Source organism: Microcebus murinus, chromosome 4 (genome assembly GCF_040939455.1).
Source record: "Microcebus murinus isolate Inina chromosome 4, M.murinus_Inina_mat1.0, whole genome shotgun sequence".
Classification (NCBI taxonomy): domain Eukaryota; kingdom Metazoa; phylum Chordata; class Mammalia; order Primates; family Cheirogaleidae; genus Microcebus; species Microcebus murinus.
The window spans coordinates 15496288-15514270 of NC_134107.1; the positions used below are offsets into that span (position 1 = coordinate 15496288).

Sequence of the window (17983 nt, forward strand, 5' to 3'; positions counted from 1 at the left end):
GCCACGGCACTCACTCTAGCCAGGGCAACAAAGTGAGACTCTATCTAAAAAAAAAAAAAAAAAAAAAAAAAGAGAAGTTAAGGGACTTACCTAAGGTCGCACAGGTGTTACAATGGCAAAGATGGCAGCAGTGGCAAGTCAGTCTACAGTAGAAGACTAAGAATTCAAGTTTGAATATGCCGACTTTGAAATTGCTGAGACATTCAAGTAAAAGTGCAGGGAATGCACTTGTCTATAAGTTGGAACTGAGAAGAGAAGCTAAGACCAAAGTAAAAATTGGAGACATAATGTATTTGAAGGCTTGGACATGGATAAAGAGGGTATGTAACGTGAGAAATAATATTTTAGTATAAAGCCCTAGGATTGTATAACATTTAAAGTTTCAAAAAAGATTGGTAGTGAGTATAAAAAAGGAGTATAAAAGAAAAACTGGGAGAAAAATTAGGGGAGGATGATGGTGTTGTCACAGAAGACAAGGGGAAAATGTGTCTCACAATAAAAGGAAGAATCAACTGGATTCAGTGATTTTAAGAATTCAGGTAGAAAATACAACCCACAGAATGAGAGAATATTTGCAAATCATATATCTGATAAGGAGCACATATAAGGAATATATAAGGAACTCTTACAGCTCGCTAATAAAATGACAAATGGGAACCCAGTTAAAACGAGGGGAGCTAAACTATGGGTATGCATGGTCATACAGAGTGGAAAACAGACATTGAAGACTCCAAATGCAGGAGGGTAGGAGGGGATAAGGGATAAAAAACTACTTATTGGTACAATGTATACCATTCAGGTGATGGATATACTCAAAGCCCAGACCTCACCAATATATAATATATCCATGTAACAGAATTGCACTTTTACCCCCTATATATATGGAAATTTTTTGCAAAACACTATGCCAAAGATTCTCCCATGTGCCAGGCTCCCCAATCCTGCTTGCTGGGATTTCAGATTTACAACTTCTACTTTCATTTTTATATGTTGTATGTGCTTTCCTGATCAAATCTAATCTCTCAGGAGACATAAATAAATCATAAAGTGAAATAAAAACAAGAAACATTATTGAAAATAGTTACTCACCTAATATATGTTCATTGGGCTGAAAGCAAGTAATAAATGTGAAAGGTCTAGGACAAGAAACAACAAAAAAAATTATTTCCTCATTCTCTCTAACCATACCTTTTAAGTCTTCTTCCTGATTTATCACATTTCATGGACAAATACACTTGGCCACACCTTCTGACATTGCTCAATACTTGCTTAATTGAAAAAGGCTGAGGCAAATCAAAGGAAGGGCTCTCATTGCCTTCTCCCCATCACCCGATAAATAGCCAACCAAGCCCTCAACACTCCTGAACACTGTTGGAGAGATGAGACAACCACACTGGCTGCCCTTGGTGGGGCTCTTGCTGTTTTCTCTTATTTCAAGCCAAGTATGCACGATCTGTGGTAAGTACACTTTGAGCTAAAATTACTCTAGTGTGATAGTCTACTGAAGGCTGTTGGCAGCAGACACTGTGTAGAATTGCTTGAGAAAAGATCCTATTCTAATTCCATATGTGACTTGACCCCATTAGTGACAGAAAGGGTGGCAGGAGCTGGTGAGGAAAGTGCCACCACAATGTAGGATGTTTCAAGAGGAATCATAGAGTGAGCTTGTTAACTTGCCTACCTGCTCTTTCTAGGTTCAGATCCTTTCTGGCACAGCATCCCTACCAGGTAACTGTCTACCCTTGTTAATTTCCAATGACAGACAATTCATGATCCCAGAGATTTTTCAAGATTGTGGAAAATGATCTTTTGGTTTTGATATGTAGCTGATTTTCCTGGAGTTCAACCCATGATTGGCTTAATCACTTGTAACTACACAGCAAAAATAATAATCCCTTTCAAATAATGAGGACTACATTTTTGTCATTAGTTTAGATGTTCCACACTGCATACCTCCCTTCCTTCAACTTTTCCCCCAGAAGACATGGGCAAAAGGCTCATCCATCTCTCCTCTGGGTGTTGGCTCCAGAGATTGTTTGGTTCTATTAAAGAATAATAAAGTAGGAGAAATGAAAACTGGGTTCAGGTCTAGTTTAAGCTCTTAGGAGTTGAATGACCCAATGTTTCTGAATCTCTTTAGTTTCATCCATAAATGGAGGATAATGAAGGGAGGGTATTGAAGCAAAGATCTCCTGAAGTGTGATGTAGCTCTCTGGTGCATGACTTCCCATATGTGAGACTTTACTCTGGAATTGAGTTTTAAACCAGTCCAAAGATGCCTGGCTACAGCTTCCTCGTGCTCTATAGCCAATAAGAAGAGATTGGAAAACAAATTTTTGTTCATATAGGGTAAAACACAGAATCTTCCAACTATGATTTTTCTTCCTGGCCTGACATTTCCCCTGTTGGATCCTAAGAATAGAGGATCTCTATGGAGACTTTGAAGTTCAATTCATTGTACAAAGTAATTAAATTTATCTTTAGCAGGCAAAGAGGCTGATTTGGGTTGTTGATCAGGAACTAAAAAGCCTGTTTCAGTGCCAGAAAATCTGCTGAAATGGGTGCTTCCGTAAAATCTCAGAGAGACAACTCACAATTGTCCCATTGTGCTTGCAACAAACCATGACCTTCCTATAATCACTCCATTCAGAACTTCTTGACTCTTTAAAGTGAAGAAAAAATGGCCAAGGGAAATCACATTTTCTATATTCTCAAGTCTAGTGATAAAAACTCCAGTTGAGGCCGGGCGCGGTGGCTCACGCCTCTAATCCTAGCTCTTGGGAGGCCGAGGCGGGCGGATTGCTCAAGGTCAGGAGTTCAAAACCAGCCTGAGCAAGAGCGAGACCCCGTCTCTACTATAAATAGAAAGAAATTAATTGGCCAACTAATATATATATAAAAAATTAGCCGGGCATGGTGGCTCATGCCTGTAGTCCCAGCTACTCGGGAGGCTGAGGCAGAAGGATCACTCGAGCCCAGGAGTTTGAGGTTGCTGTGAGCTAGGCTGACGCCACGGCACTCACTCTAGCCTGGGCAACAAAGCGAGACTCTGTCTCAAAAAAAAAAAAAAAAAAAAAACTCCAGTTGACTATAAGTAATTATAAATATATATATATGGGATTTTACAGTTTATTAAATGGTTTCTTATCCAGTATCTCTAAGGCAGGTGTTAATAGCCACAATTTTAAAATGAGGAAACTGAGGGTTAGAAAAGTTACATAACTTATTTATAGTCATAAGTTAAGGAGTCCAGCTAAGGTGTGACTGAATCCAAGGTTCATATTCTTTTTACTCTCCCACTGACCCAGGAGACAATCTGGAAATGAGTAGGATTTTGGGCTACTACTCAAGATTCTGAGAAAATCGTGTTGAGAAATTGTACTATGTTTCAAGTGATAACTAACCCTTCTTATTTTCTGCTAGTTCTTTGGGGGCTCTGTATTCTCTTTTACTTCCATGTGACTTCCCTCAATCCTTGGAGTCTGGACATGTAGGCTAAAACTGGAGGGTTTTCCAAAGGGTCTACAATGCTGAATAATATTCTTAATGTCTGGCCAGCTGGACAATTAAACAATGAAGTGTTGGGGTCAATCACCAATGTAACATAGGATTTTTGCCTGCATTTCCTCAGTATTAACCCAATTGGTTCACAAGAAGATAGAGAAGGGAAGAACTGAATTCAGGAAGTAGAAGGTACTTATGACAGAGTCAGTAGACGTGTGTTCTAGTTTCTGCTAAGCCTCCAATTAGAGAGCTTTCTTTAAGGACATTCTCTCTGTAGGCTTCATATACAAAATTAGGGAATGGTACTCTATCTCCCAGGCAGGACTGATATCCTACCAGTACACAAAGGTAAGGCTGTAACAGTTGTTAACATTTTCATGCTGGTTGTTAAAAGAGTAATGTCTGGCATGGGGGGGCTCCAGACTTGCCTTCGTATTATTCCACCAACATGGTCAGTGGCCACTGGATTGGTCTAGATCTGCGCCATGCCTGTTATTAAATATTTTAATCTAACCTCTGCTCCAAGTCTTAATATTTTCTGAGTATGTGTTTCTTATTTCCTTCCTCCTCTGCCTCAGAGGTAAGTAAAGAAGACTACTTCCGCCTAAAGCCTCTGTTGAACACAATAGTCAAATCAAAATATACCGGGGCAACCAAAGCTGCCAATGTCCTGTTGTCCGTCACAGTTGTGGGGATCCAGAACCAAACCCTAGAGCAACGGCTGCTCCAACGAGTCCGAGACGCTGGGGAACGGAAAGGTGAGTGCCTGTATTCTCAGGAAGTGAGAATACAGGTGAGTATACAGGTGAGTGCCTGTATTCTCAGGAAGATTTAGGAAAAGATCTACCTTTCTAAAAGATTATCTCCAGCTAATCCTAAAAATTATGTGTTCAAAGTATCCCTGCTACGTCTATTCTAGCTGTATAAAACTTGAGGTGGGAGAAAGGTTTCTCTAGAGATAGGTCTTGCTTTTTTGGTCCTAAAAACCATTTTCCTTCAGGAAGCCACCAAGAAAAGCTCTGGACTCTTATCCATTAATACTGTTATATAAGCTAGCTAGCTGAGTTTGCTACCACAGAGATATGGACCACAACTAAGAAAGCTGACCATAGAGAGGAAACCATGGAGGAGTAAAAATTTGGACTAGGTTTGAGTCTATAGTCAGCCTTGAACTAGTCATGTCAATACTGAGCCTCAGTTCTCTAATTAATATTAGGGGGGAAATGAAGCCACCTTTGCCTGCCTCATTACATTATTGTAAAAATTATGAGAAGCCTCAGAGTTTTGATATTTTATAAGGCAAAACATAAAAATTAATTATTACTATCCTGGTAAGCTGGTATCACACAGAGAAAAAAAATCCCAATGTCTTGTTATTTATCTATTTACCTTCTTTTTTCATTTTTATAACAATTTTGTAATTCCAAAAAGATTCCATGATTTCATGGAAAAGACTAAGATCTAGCTTGCATTTATGCAGTCCTGCTATAAAAGGCTCTGCTTTAGGGACAAAGGGGGAAGAGAAGAATAAAATATTAGTATAGTTATGTTCCACATAATGATGGATTGTGTAGATGATGGAAGTCCCATTAGGTTATAATACTATGTTTTTACTTTCTATTTTTGGATATATTTAGATACAAATATTTACCATTATGTAATGATGGCCTACAATATTTGGTGTAATAGCACACTGTACCAGTTCATATGACTGTGTAGAGTGGAATAGAATAAAGACATGATAGGCAACATAAATCACAAGGAAGACAGGAAGCAAAAAAAAAAATCATAAGCATGTACCTTGTTAAGCTCGAATACTTTTATTTTCAGTGACAAATTTAACCTCTGGACAGCTTGCCTTGATTACAATGGCTTTGGGAGCATGTCATAGCCATGATGAAAACTTTATACATGATCATCACCTAATCAGCCAGCTAGAAAATAAATTCCAAGCAGAAATTGAAAATATGGGTAAGAATCAAATGTTTAGAGATCATAGACAACCTTGTCTTCTCTTCCATTGATTCAGAACTGCATGATGTTTCCCTCCACTCTTTTCTTCTCCTCTCCATCTATTTATCCCACTATGTCTTGCAGGTCATTCTCCTTCTTCCTTATTTCAGCAAATACCTTGAATTTTCTTTTTAAATATGTTCAACTGATCATTGAGCCTGTGTCAAGTGCTACTTTACAGATGATAGCAGGCACACACACACACACACACACAAACACACACTCACTTCATGTTCTCTAGTCCTCCAGGAGCTTGGCTTTTAGACAAATAATGAATTATATCAGAAATAGCTACACAGTACAGGACACTGTGCCATAAGTACCAAAGCATCTAATACCATCTTAAGAGATAAAGATGGCCAAAGTACTTTATCACTAGAAAAAACAGGTTGACCATGGTGGCCACTAATAAGGTGCATTGATTTATTTCAACATCCACCCAATATTTATCCTTTTATTCATTAAGTCCCTCTGATCCCATCATCCTTTGAGATGGCCTCCAATCCACACTTCTACTTATGTTTCCAACACCTTCCTGTCGAAAGTGCAAGAGGCTTGGAGGTGGGAAACCTGTGTTCTGATCCTAGCTCTGTACTCACCTGAATATTTGGATAGAATCTTAACCCTTTTATGGCTGGGTCCCCTCTGTTATAAAATGAAAGGAGTCGAGTGGAGTTTAGTGGCCCTTAAAAATCTTTAAATTCCTCAGGTTTGCTGACTCTGTGGGTGATCTCCCCCTTCTATTACTCGCCTTTCCTTAGATGTAGAGAAATGGAAATAACCTAGGCAGAAATAAATCAAAAATGTATTACTCCTGTACCACCTCCCTGAGTAAGGTTTGTCTTTTCCCTCTGCCAGAAACACATGATGGCAATCCATTGACTAACTACTACCAGCTCAGCCTGGACGTATTGGCCTTGTGTCTGTTCAATGGAAGCTACTCAGCCACCAAAGTTGCTGAAATCTTCTCTCCTGAAAATAAAAATTTTTATTTCGGTGGCCAGTTCTCAGTAGGTGAGTCACTAAATCCAATTCTCTTGGTACAGAGGACATGGTCATAAGCAAGTCTTACCCTGTGGGTCTTTCTACCAGTAAGTAATTGGATCTGTTTTCCTCTTCTCTTCACCCTAAGTCTCCTCAGAAGAAATTTTTCTTTTGGAGAAGAATGGATAATGGGTGGCCACTAATCCTCTTTCTAGATGTGTGGTATAATAGCAAGACCTAGCTCCTACCCCAGCTCTTCTTTGAGTTATGTAACCAATGGATGTTAACTCTAGATCCTAATTTGTAAAATGAGGATAGAGGATGAGAATATTCATATAAAACATCTTAGGAAGTATAAGCTGTAGAGAAAAGAAATGTAGTGGAATTCGTTCATCTTAACCCGGCCTCTTTCTCTAATTTATTGGGACAATTTGAATGTGTGGATTGACTTGAAAAATACAACTTCTCCAGTGACAAAGTCTGATATTTTAATCAATAAGATATGGACTCATCTTGGAGAAGAACCAGAAATTTTTCACTGAGTCAGCTTAAACATCCAAAAAGAAGTCCCTAGACAACTCAGCTCCTATGACTTCAAATGCACAAGCTCAACTTTCTCCAAGAAGTTACAAGCAAACCACCATTCAGTATTTCTAGATAGTAAGGAGAAAGTGAGGTTTCTCATACTCCTTTTTCTAGGAGAGAGGGAAGGTTCCATGCTAAACGACACAGGAGAAATCAAGTATCAAGCCAGAAAAAGAGCTCTTATGGCCCTCAAAGGATGTTTACTGGGTAAAAATTCTGTCAAGTACTATTTTCTAATCAGTCTTCTAAGGGAACTCTTAACATCCTTGCAAAGACATATTTTGTTTGGTGCATCATCCCAGGTTTTCTCAATTCCTTTGCCAATACGGCTGAAAGATGGAGAAAGATGGGAGAAATTAGGATGTAAAAACGGAAGACTGTCCCTGTGCGTGCACCTACAAATCCATAGGTGTTTTTATGACCCAGGTATGAGGTATTAAGTATGAGGAACCTGGCAACTCAACATTGGGTGGGAATTTTGAAATATTTGCGTGGTTAGTTCTGGAGCAATGATTGTTGTATCTTGAAATCCTTCTCTCCCATCATCAATGAGCATGACCAACCATCCCAGTTTCTCCAGATCTGTCCTGCTTTCAGCACTAAAGCCTTTCAGCCCAGGACAAACTCGAGTGGTTGGTCACCCTGCCTACAACATTCTGTGTCCTGACAGATACTGGTGCGTTGGCTATCCTGGCCCTGACCTGCGTGAAAAGGAATCTAACGAACGGGAAGATCAGAGCAGGTGGAAAGGATTTAGAGAGGATCAGTAATCACACAAAGGCACTGGTAAACAAGATTCTCCTTGAGAGAAAAGAAGATGGTCTCCTTGGAAATGCATTCAGTACAGGAAACGCTATGCAGGTAAGTCAGAGGGCGAAGCAGGAGGCAGAGGGGCGTCATGGAGGAAAGCGGTCTCTCTACCCTTTCTTATTGGCCTCCTGAGACCTTCCTATCCATTCTGTGTTTCCTATGCCAACTGTGATTTTGTTCAACTGATTCCCCTCCCCTGCCTGAAATGTAGCCTTCTCCCCTTCAACCTTTACCTCTCCATATCCCACGCTCCTAGGAAGCTTTTCCTAATTACAATCTAAGAAATTCTAGAGTCTACTGCAATCTATCTTGTTCTATCACGTGCAATTTTACACTTTGCCATATACAGTAGTCCCCCTTACCTGTGTTTCTCTTTTTTTTTTTTCACTGTTTCAATTACCTACAGTCAACCATGGTCTGAAAATACTAAATGGAAAATTCCAGAAGTAGATAATCAATACATGTTAAATTGTGCTTCATTCTGAGTAGCATAATAAAATCTCACACCTTCCTGCTCCATCCTTCTGGCATGTGAATCATCCCTTTGTCCAGTGGTTTGTCCACACTGTCCACACTCCCTGCCTATTAGTCACTTAGCAGCCATCTTGGCTGTCAGATCAACTGTCACAAAACCCCTTATATTAGTGTGGTGTGCACCGTCTCAGGGATGGACATGCCTGATGCTCTGATTCGGGTGGGGCAAAGGCAATATATGTAAGCTAAACATTTGTACCTCCATAATATGCTGAAATAAAAAATAACCCTTATATTACTTAATAGTGACCCCAAAGCACAAGAGTAGTGATGCTGTAGTATATTGCTATAATTGTTCTATTTTATTATTAGTTTATTGTAGTTAATCTCTTACTGTGCCTAATTTATAAATTAAACTTTATCACAGGTATGTATGTATAGGAAAAAACAGTATATTTAAGGGTCGGTACTATTCATAGTTTCAGGCATCCACTGGGGGTCTTGAACATTCATCTAGGTCTCCTTTTACAATAGTTTGTCAACAATATCTACTGAGTCCCTCCTATATAACAGCTATTTTTCCAGCATTGGGATACAGGGGTGAATATGGCAGAGAAAGTCTGTTGTCATTGAAGCTATTATAGCTTGTGTTATTAAGCAGTTTCCCACCTCCCCACCCAAAGTAGGTTATAAGCTTTTCGACAGCAGGAAATATAGCTGAGTTATCTAAAGTGCCTCTTATGTAGTAAATGTTCAATAAATACTGAATTACTAGATTCTCTCTCTCTCCTCTCTCTCTCTCTCTCTCTCCCTCCTCTCTCCCCTCTCACTCTCTCTCCTCTCTCCCCTCTCTCCCCTCTCTCCCCTCTCTCTCCCCCCTCCCTCTCTCCTCTCTCTCCCCCTCTCTCTCCTCTCTCTCCTCTCTCTCTCTCCTCTCTCCCCCCCTCTCTCCTCTCTCTCCCCTCTCTCCCCTCTCTCCCCCCTCTCTCTCTTCTCTCTCTCTATTCTCTCTCTCCCCTCTTCTCTCTCTCCTCTCTCTCCCCCTCTGTCTCTATTCTCTCTCTGCCCCCCTCCTCTCTCTCTCCTCTCTCCCCCCTCTCTCTCCTCTCTCTCCCCTCTCTCTCTCTCCCCTCTCTCTCTTCTTTCCCCTCCCCTCTCTGTCTCTCAGGCCCTTTTTGTGTCATCAGAGTATTACCAAGAAAGTGAATGGAATTGTCAAGAAACTCTGAACACAGTGCTCAAGGAAATTTCTCAAGGAACATTCGGTATTCCAATTGCCGCAGCCCAGGTCTTCCCTGCTCTGATGGGAAAGACCTACTTAGATGTTAACTCCTGTGTCCCTCGTTCAGGTACAAGTTCTAAACAGCAAACTATTGTGCCTTTCACCATAACATAAAAAGCATGTGAGATTTAGGTGTTCTTGTGGACCCAAAGTAACCAGATAAACCTCTGAAACAGTTCCCAGAGAGAATTCCATTCTTATTATGTCATCAGGGATTATAACCACCTGAGGATTTGTTCTTAACTGAGTGCTAGATGCCATTCTTGGTTCAAACATTGATAAACAAGGTATACTTGATGAAGTGATGTCTACCTCTAAAGGTATATTTTCCGATTGTCAGATACAGAGAGATCTGAGCATATTCCCAACTTAAACAGAGTGCAGAGGATCTGTTTTGTGACTCTGACTTTCCATTGTCCCCAGTGAGTGGTGATGCATCAGGGAAAGAAGACACCTGTGTGGAAGGAATATGGCAATATTCTAAGAAAATCATAGCATGAGCCACTTATTCAAACAAATGATTTTACAACATGTATCTCTGTACATTCCTTGCTCTGCCACTTAAAGTTTTAGGAACCTGGGACAAAATGTTTAACCTCTAAGCTTCAGTTTTGTGATGTACAAAAATGGTAATGATGACAGTATCTAACAAAGGTTCTTGTGGGGACTGAATGAGATAATCCATGTGCCAAGACTAGCACAGTGCCTGACATTTAGTGTGTTTTCAGTTAAGTCTTAAGAAATTTTTTAAAAAGTCTAGATCTTCTGTGAGAAATGGGAGTTGGGACAACTGAATTGCTTAAATAGCTAGGATTTAATCCAGATGCCATCATTCACAAGCCCATGAGGTTTCTGGTTTTAGTTTCTGCTTTAGTTATATGAGAAATCTGCTTCTTAATTGATGATGCTTCCTCTTTGTATCAAGTCCACCTTTCTTCCATAAAGGAAAAACATCCTTGGATAGAGGCTGAATAGGTAGGTGTACAATCTCTGACATAATTTTTATTATTCTGAATATGACTTTTGGCTTTTCTGTCTCCTTCAGGTAACTTCAACATTCCCATTCCTCTGCCTATAACTGTGGCACCTCATAAGCCACCCTCATATATCTCAGTCAATTACTCTGTGAGAATCAATGAAACGTATGACACCAATGTCACCGTGCGACATGGTTCTGTCTTTCTGGATGTAATGGAGCAAGCTCAGAAACAGAACAAGACTATCTTTGGGTATGTCCACATAACCTAAGGTTAAGGGGTTTGTGTCATTCCTAAAGACTCAGTAAGAACACATCTGCAGTGAATCCAAAACACATTTTAAAACGATTCTGGATCAGTGTCTTTGCTAACCACCCCATCTCACAGCAGGAGTTTAAAAAGAGAGCTGAGATATTTTGTCTTCTAGCACGTAATAGTTATTAAATTAATGTTCCTTTAACGGATTAATGAATCCCAGGGCTTTCTCTTATTTCAGCAAAACTCTTTCAATAAATAGAACCTCGTAAGTCAGACGTTTTAGGTTTACAACAGTGATTTCTTAACTATTTTTGAATCACTGACCCCTTTGAAAATCAGATGAATGCAATTAATGCTCGTCCCAGAAAAACAAATATACACACAAAATTGGGCATTTAAATTGGGGGTTTCACAGATGTCCTGAAGCCTCTTCATCCTCCTCTTTCAAGAAACTCTTGGAACCCTAGATTCAGGTTCCCTAGCCTAGGAGGTCAAATATTAAAATTAAGATATCGACTTTGCCTCTGAAAAGTATCATTTAATTGGCTTCTTAAATCTAGTTGACATTTATTGTGTTTAACAACATGCTCTAGAATGCTATGGAGAAAGAATAATTATATATATATATATATATAATATGTATATATACATATTATATATATATATATATATATAATATGTATATTTTAAAGCCTGCCTTCAAGGCCCTCCAGGAAGATATATGACTATGGAATATGAAACAAACACTGACAATGTCACTTTTTAACAAACACAACATGAAATATCAAATTATTCTTTCCTGTTCCACTTTCCCAAGGGAAAACCCACCAACTTATGATACCTCTGGGACTTGAGGTTAACACTTTCTTCTACAGCATTAGTATCTTCACAGTTGCCACCTTAGAGTGGAAAGTTGAAGCTGTTGACCAAAAAGTGTCTAGTATGGCCAGAAGTGGGGCAGAAACCATGGACATCATTTCTATAACTTAGCATGTAGAGTGCCAGCATCAGACTCATCTGCAGTGTTTATAAAACATGCAGATTCCCGGGCCTCAGCCCAGACCTCAAAATCAAAGTATCTGGGCATAGGGCCAGGAAATGTGCATTTTTTTTGGAATCATCAAGTGATTCTTAGATTCGTTACAGTGTGAGACTTGCTCACGTAAATTCTAAGGGCCTGTAACTTGTTCACTGTTCCCCACAGTTTCACCATGGTGGAGAGTGACTGGGGCCCCTACATCACCTCTGTTCAGGGCCTAAAGGCCAGCAGTAATGACAGAACCTACTGGGAACTTCTGAGTGGAGGCAAACCACTGAGCCAAGGTAAGGAAAGACCCACAGAGTGAAATGCCCAAGCGTTCAGGTATGTGAGGGTGTGAGCCTTTGTGGGGGAGGTCCCAAGGGGTTAGGAGGGAAAATATCCATTACTTGGTGATTAAGTGGTCAAATCATTTGAGCCAGTTCTTGTTCTTCCTTTTCAGGAGCTGGTAATTATGTTGTCCATGAAGGAGAAAACTTGCAGGTTCGTTGGAGCAAATACTAATAAGCCCAAACCTTCCTCAGCTGGATAAAAGCCTTTTGCAGTGGAATTCCATGCAGAAATTGGCCTCATGCCTTCCTTTTCACTTATCCTAATTCCAACAGGAGAGTCAGTAACCTTCCCTTCTCTCTCTACATGTTCAATAAAAAGACTAGCAACTACACAAAAAGAGCATGTTCTGAGCGCTTCATTTTTTAAAGGGTTTTAGAAGTTATTAGAGGGAAGACCACCTCAGGAAGAAGTATAAAGAGGTTAGACCACATGTCTAATAAGCGGGGCTCTACTCAATGTTTCCCTACTAACTGTCTAGGTGACCTTGAGCAACCGGGTAAATTGGAGATAAGGGTCTAGATCTAACGTTGCAGCTGCAGAAAGTTTGCAGGGAAACTGAATTCTCTGAGGCCTGCATGCAAAAGAGGAACCCAGTGGTCATACTGACTTCAGACAGGCAGTGGGCAGAGAGAGAAATGTCGCTCAGAAGAAAGGGGGAGATGGGAGGCTTATGCATGCAAAGTCAGCCCTCGGTTCATGAAACAATACCATCTCTTCTTCCCAGCTGTCTCCCTTGGGCCCCACTTGTTCTTCTCCCACATTTATTTTCCTTTTATTTCAGAATAAATCACCCTGATATTCATATCACCAAAATACACATGCAAAAAAAAAAATCACTTCCAACTTCCAGTCTTTATTTCGACAGGATTCACATATAAAAATACAAAGAGCTGAATCACATCTAGGTGGCTGGATGACGCTTTATACCGAGCACCTGAGCCACACACAGACACAGAACCAGAAGTGCCTTTAAGCTAGCAAAGGGCAAAAGGGGCTTCATATGAAGCATAAGTAACCCATTTAAACTAACTCTTGCCCCCCTCCCAAAAAAGAGCCTTCAGGTAGAATTAGTGAAATTGCTTTAGTAACGCCTTCTTCCTTACCCCTCGTGTTTTCTTAATGATCATCTTTGCTCCCGCCATCTGCCAACAGCGCTGCTTCCCTGTGGGAGACTGAACGCTCTTCCTCCATACTGCCTCTGGCATGGGTACTCCACTCTCCCTGGCCTTCATTACCCGGATGTGACTGATGCCCTCACGGAGGGACAGAAATGGATTCTGTCACTTGGGTCGGTGTCTCATTTTGAGAGTTAAGTTAGAGAAGCTAGAGGCATGTCACCCTTCCAGGCCCCAGGGTGCTGTTAGCACAGGGGCAGTTGTCAGATCTGTTTGTAGACTCTACAATCTACCTGAAATTGAAGGATAGTGGTTTAAGGTGACAAATGCACAAAGTGTTAGAATTGGCATCACTGTCCGTGAGTAGTGTGATCATACAATTTGTCACCCAACCAGGAAATTGTTAAGAGCAAAAGCAAAGACTGTTAGTAATCATACTCAAAAAAAGAAGCCAGGCAAGATGGCTCACTTCAGTAATCCTAGCACTCTGAGAGGCCAAGGAGGGACCAGCAAGAGCAAGACACTGTCTCTACTAAAAATAGAAAAATTAGCTGGGCATGGTGGTGCATTCCTGTAGTCCCAGCTACTCAGGAGGCTGAGGCAGGAGGATCGTGTGAACCCAGGAGTTTGAGGTTGCTGTGAGCTTTGATGACCCCACTACATTCTAGCTGGGGGCAACAGAGCAAGACTCTGTCTCAAAAAAAAAAAAAAAGAAAAGGAAAGAAAGAAAGAAAGAAAGAAAGAAAGAAAGAAAGAAAGAAAGAAAGAAAGAAAGAAAGAAAGAAAGAAAGAAAGAAAGAAAGAAAGAAAAGAAATTACTTCCATGCCTTAGATAACAAGGAATGATTACATCAAGTGATTAACTTATCCATCCTCTTACCTACTTAGTATTTTTTTTGTGGAGAGACATTAGAAAATTACTCTCAGCAATTCTGAAATACACATTAATTATAATCACCCTGCTGTACAATAGGTCTAACAAACTTATTCCTCCTAACTGAAACTTTGTGCCCTTTGACCAACATTTCACTATTCCCCTCCCACCAAGATCACACTGTATCCCATAAATATAAACAATCATTATTTGCCAATTAAAAATAATTTAATTATTTAAAAAGAAAAACATTAAAAACTGGACAGTCCTGGGAAAACCAGTACACATGGTCAGCTTTGTCAATAAAGAAGCTCACGCAGAAAGCACAAGTACAAATACAGTCCTGCATTGCCTAACAACAGGGATAAGTTCTGAAAAAATATGTCATTGGGCAATTTCATTGTATGCAAACATCACTGAAAAAATGGGTTTAATTCAAATTGGTGATGAAGAAGTATTATTGAAAGGGAGCTAGCATCACTGAGAAAGAGTCATTGTTCTCCAAGACACCTATTCCAACCTTGCTACGGAGAAATGCCTCTAATCTCAGAGAGAGAGATGAAAGTTAATGAAACAACACTCCCTCAGCATTCCACTAACTTTGATTAGTGAAACCTAGTTCTGGCCACGCTTGCCTTATGAGAAGCTCCTAAGCTTGAGACAATTGCAGAACCTGGACTGAATCTGAGGACAGGAACTTCCATCTGCTGCCACAGCGAAGAGAAACTGCCACAAATAAACCTTACTGATGTCCAGAGAAAGTGGGGGTGCTTTGATACCAGAAAATTAGGCACAGGAGAAACAAGCCAATGAATAAATAAGCCCAGTCAGTAGGTAGCCAAGGATTGTCAAAACGCAGTTGTTAAGAAATGTATGGTCTGCATGGTTCCTGTTCTGCAAGTTGGCTGCTAGCTGCAACAATCGTGTCAAAATCAGCTTGCAGCAACCACGGTTGTAAGTGGGTGTTGACAAGAAGAGTGTGTTTAAAGAGCTGGCACAGCAATGATGTGCAGGTCATCGCCGGGTGGGCAGGAGCAGGGTCTAGACCCCAGAGTTAGCACCATGCCAGATTCCTGATCCTGTATTCGATGCTTATCGTTGCTGCAGCAGATTACCACAAATTTGTTATCTTACAGTTGTGGGTGTCAGGAGTCCCACTGGGCTAAAATCAAGGTGTTGAAAGGGCTGTGTTCCTTCTAGAAGTTCTAGGGGGAAATCCATTTCCTTGTGTTTTCCAGCTTCTGGGGGCTGCCCACGTCCCATGGCTCATGGCCCCCTTCCACCTTCAAAGCCAGCAATTGCAGCATTTTGACCTCTGCCTCCATCATCTCATCTGCTTCTCTGACTCTAACTCTCCTTCCTCCCTCTTCCATGTCTAACGACCCCCCGTGGTTACATTGGGACCACCCAGCTAATCCAAGCTAATCTTCTTCTCTTAAAGTCAATTCATTGGCCCCCTTAATTCCATGTGCAACTTTAATTACTTCTTGCCACATAGTCTACCTAACATATTCACAAATCATGACATCCCTGTGATTTGTGACATCTGGTGGGGGAGGGGGACATCTCATGGAGGAGGGGGAGAGGTGGCATTATTCTGCCTACTAATCCTTCACCACGTAGACCTAAACTGTCTTCCTGGTCTTATCTGTTACGATATACCATGCATTGGATATATATTGCTCCATAACGTTACCCTAAAACTTGGTGGCCTAAAACGACAACATTCGTCGGTCCCACAGTTTCTGTGGGTCAGGAATTCAGAAAGGGCTTAACTGGGTCCTCTGGCTCAGGGTCTGTCATGAGGCTACAATCAAGATTTCAGCTGGGACTGCCTTCCACTCAAAGCTGGAGTGGGGAAGAATCTGTTTCCAACCCCATTCACGTGGTTGTTAGCAGGATCCCTCCCTCCCTGGAGGCTGGCTGGAGGACACTCTCAGGAGAGGGACATGGGCTTCTCCATCAAGCAGCTCACACTTGGCAGGTGTGAGCTGTTCCTGCCATCACTGCAGGAAGCAAGAAGAGCCGGAAAGTATAAGCAAGAGGGGAAATCAGTCTTTTGCAGCCTCATCTCATCCTTTTGCTGCATTATATTAATATTGATTAGAAGTGAGGCCAGCCCACCCTCTAGGGGAGGAGACTACGCAAGGGAATGAATACTGGGAGACAGGAACATGGGGCCACATCGGAAGCTGTCTTGCACACCGCAATATGTTACCCTGTGCTCTCAGCTCACAAAACCACCAACATTCTCTGAGAAAGAAAAAAGTGTTTTATAACCCATCTTGTATTTGCTCATTGATTCATTCATTCAAAACAAAAATTACTTGATTCGTACTGTGAGCTAGGTCATGTTGCCAGTGCTGGGGAGAGAGCCATGAGCAAAAGAGACAACGCCCCTGGCCCCTTGGAGCAGACATTCTCCGGGGGAGGAAGGCAAACAATGAACAAGCCCGCATATGGCGTGACGGGTCCCAGGGTGATGAGTCGCAGCAGGGCAGGGGCTTGGTGGGTGTCAGTGGACGTGAGGCTGTCTCACAGATGGTGGCCTGGGAAGGCCTCTCGAAAAACCCACCTTTGAGCAGAGACATGAAGGAAGTGAGGGAGCCGCCATGAGGCTATTTGGAGGAAGAGAGGCCGGGGCAGAGGGGACATCAAGAGCAAAGGTGGCCGCTGTGTTCGAGGAACAGAAGTTCCACGTGGCTGGGGCAGAGTGAGCAGAAGAGAAAATGGTCGGACCTGAGGTCGGAAAGGAAACCAGAAGCCAGATCTTCTAAGGTCTTGTAGCTCATTGAGAGGACTTTGACTTTTATTCTCAAATGAGGGCCACTGGAGAATGTCCCCTTCAAGGGAGCTACTTAAAATGCAGAAAAAATTAAGCCCCCTCGTTCATAATTTCAAGCGACTGTGTACAGTTCTCTCTTATAAGGAGGCATACTTTGCTTTATAATGTAGCTACACTTCTGGGGAAACTATGTATATGTAATCAATCCCACGTTTTTTCTAATTACTTCCTTTAAAAGATAACATCTGAAAGCCTCGGGTATTTGTTTGAGACTGCTTTAATCCCCAGATAAGGAAAGAGAAATCAAACAAAATCATTTCTTGGAAACTTAAATAAATTTCTTGATTAATGTCAAACACCTTTAAAGAAAGAGTCTAGGCTAGAGCCCGGGTCCAGGCCAACTTAATTAATTGTGTAAAGCCAGACTGCACTCCGCAGTTCCTTACCTGAGAGCCTCAAAGGACATACGGTGAAGCAGGTGCCTTGGACCATAAAATGAGCTGATGCCTGCACATCCCCCAATATCAAGGCAATGGCTGGGGATAAACAGCCAGGAGGTTGTCTGACCGGATACAATAGGACCTGGGATAGGTCTCGCTGACATGGCACATTAGCCAAACGCCCCAGTGTAATGACCCAGAATTTTGGAAAAGGACACTTTCTCATCATTGCCCTCACTGCACACTCAGCCCTAAGCTTCCCATAGGACTGTGCCACCTAGAAGTCACCTTCAGACACCTTGGAGGGTCTATAGTAGGTAAACTTAGATAAGCAAATGGAAATTAGCTGTACCAGGGAAGGAGAGGTCAGCATAGGTAGTGAGGAGTGGTTGGGTCCAGGAACAGACTGCATTACAAAGGGAAGCACATATAAGAGAAGGCAGCGAAACACTCCACTTGCAAATACTGGCACCTGTGGACGGGAGACGTGGACAGGACAGAAGAGAGGGA

The 17983-nt window shown here is 41.5% G+C and overlaps 1 protein-coding gene across 1 annotated transcript; it reads left to right on the plus strand.

The window, feature by feature from the left end:
* The first annotated feature begins 1287 nt into the window (after nucleotides 1-1287).
* TCN1 (transcobalamin 1) lies at nucleotides 1288-12596 on the plus strand. The gene is made up of 9 exons (XM_012759842.3): nucleotides 1288-1458; nucleotides 4083-4262; nucleotides 5335-5475; nucleotides 6376-6531; nucleotides 7757-7947; nucleotides 9539-9719; nucleotides 10698-10881; nucleotides 12092-12210; nucleotides 12369-12596. Exons 1-9 carry the CDS (start codon nucleotides 1380-1382, stop codon nucleotides 12428-12430), a joined length of 1293 nt encoding a protein of 430 aa, XP_012615296.2. The 5' UTR covers nucleotides 1288-1379; the 3' UTR covers nucleotides 12431-12596.
* The last annotated feature ends 5387 nt before the right edge of the window (nucleotides 12597-17983 follow it).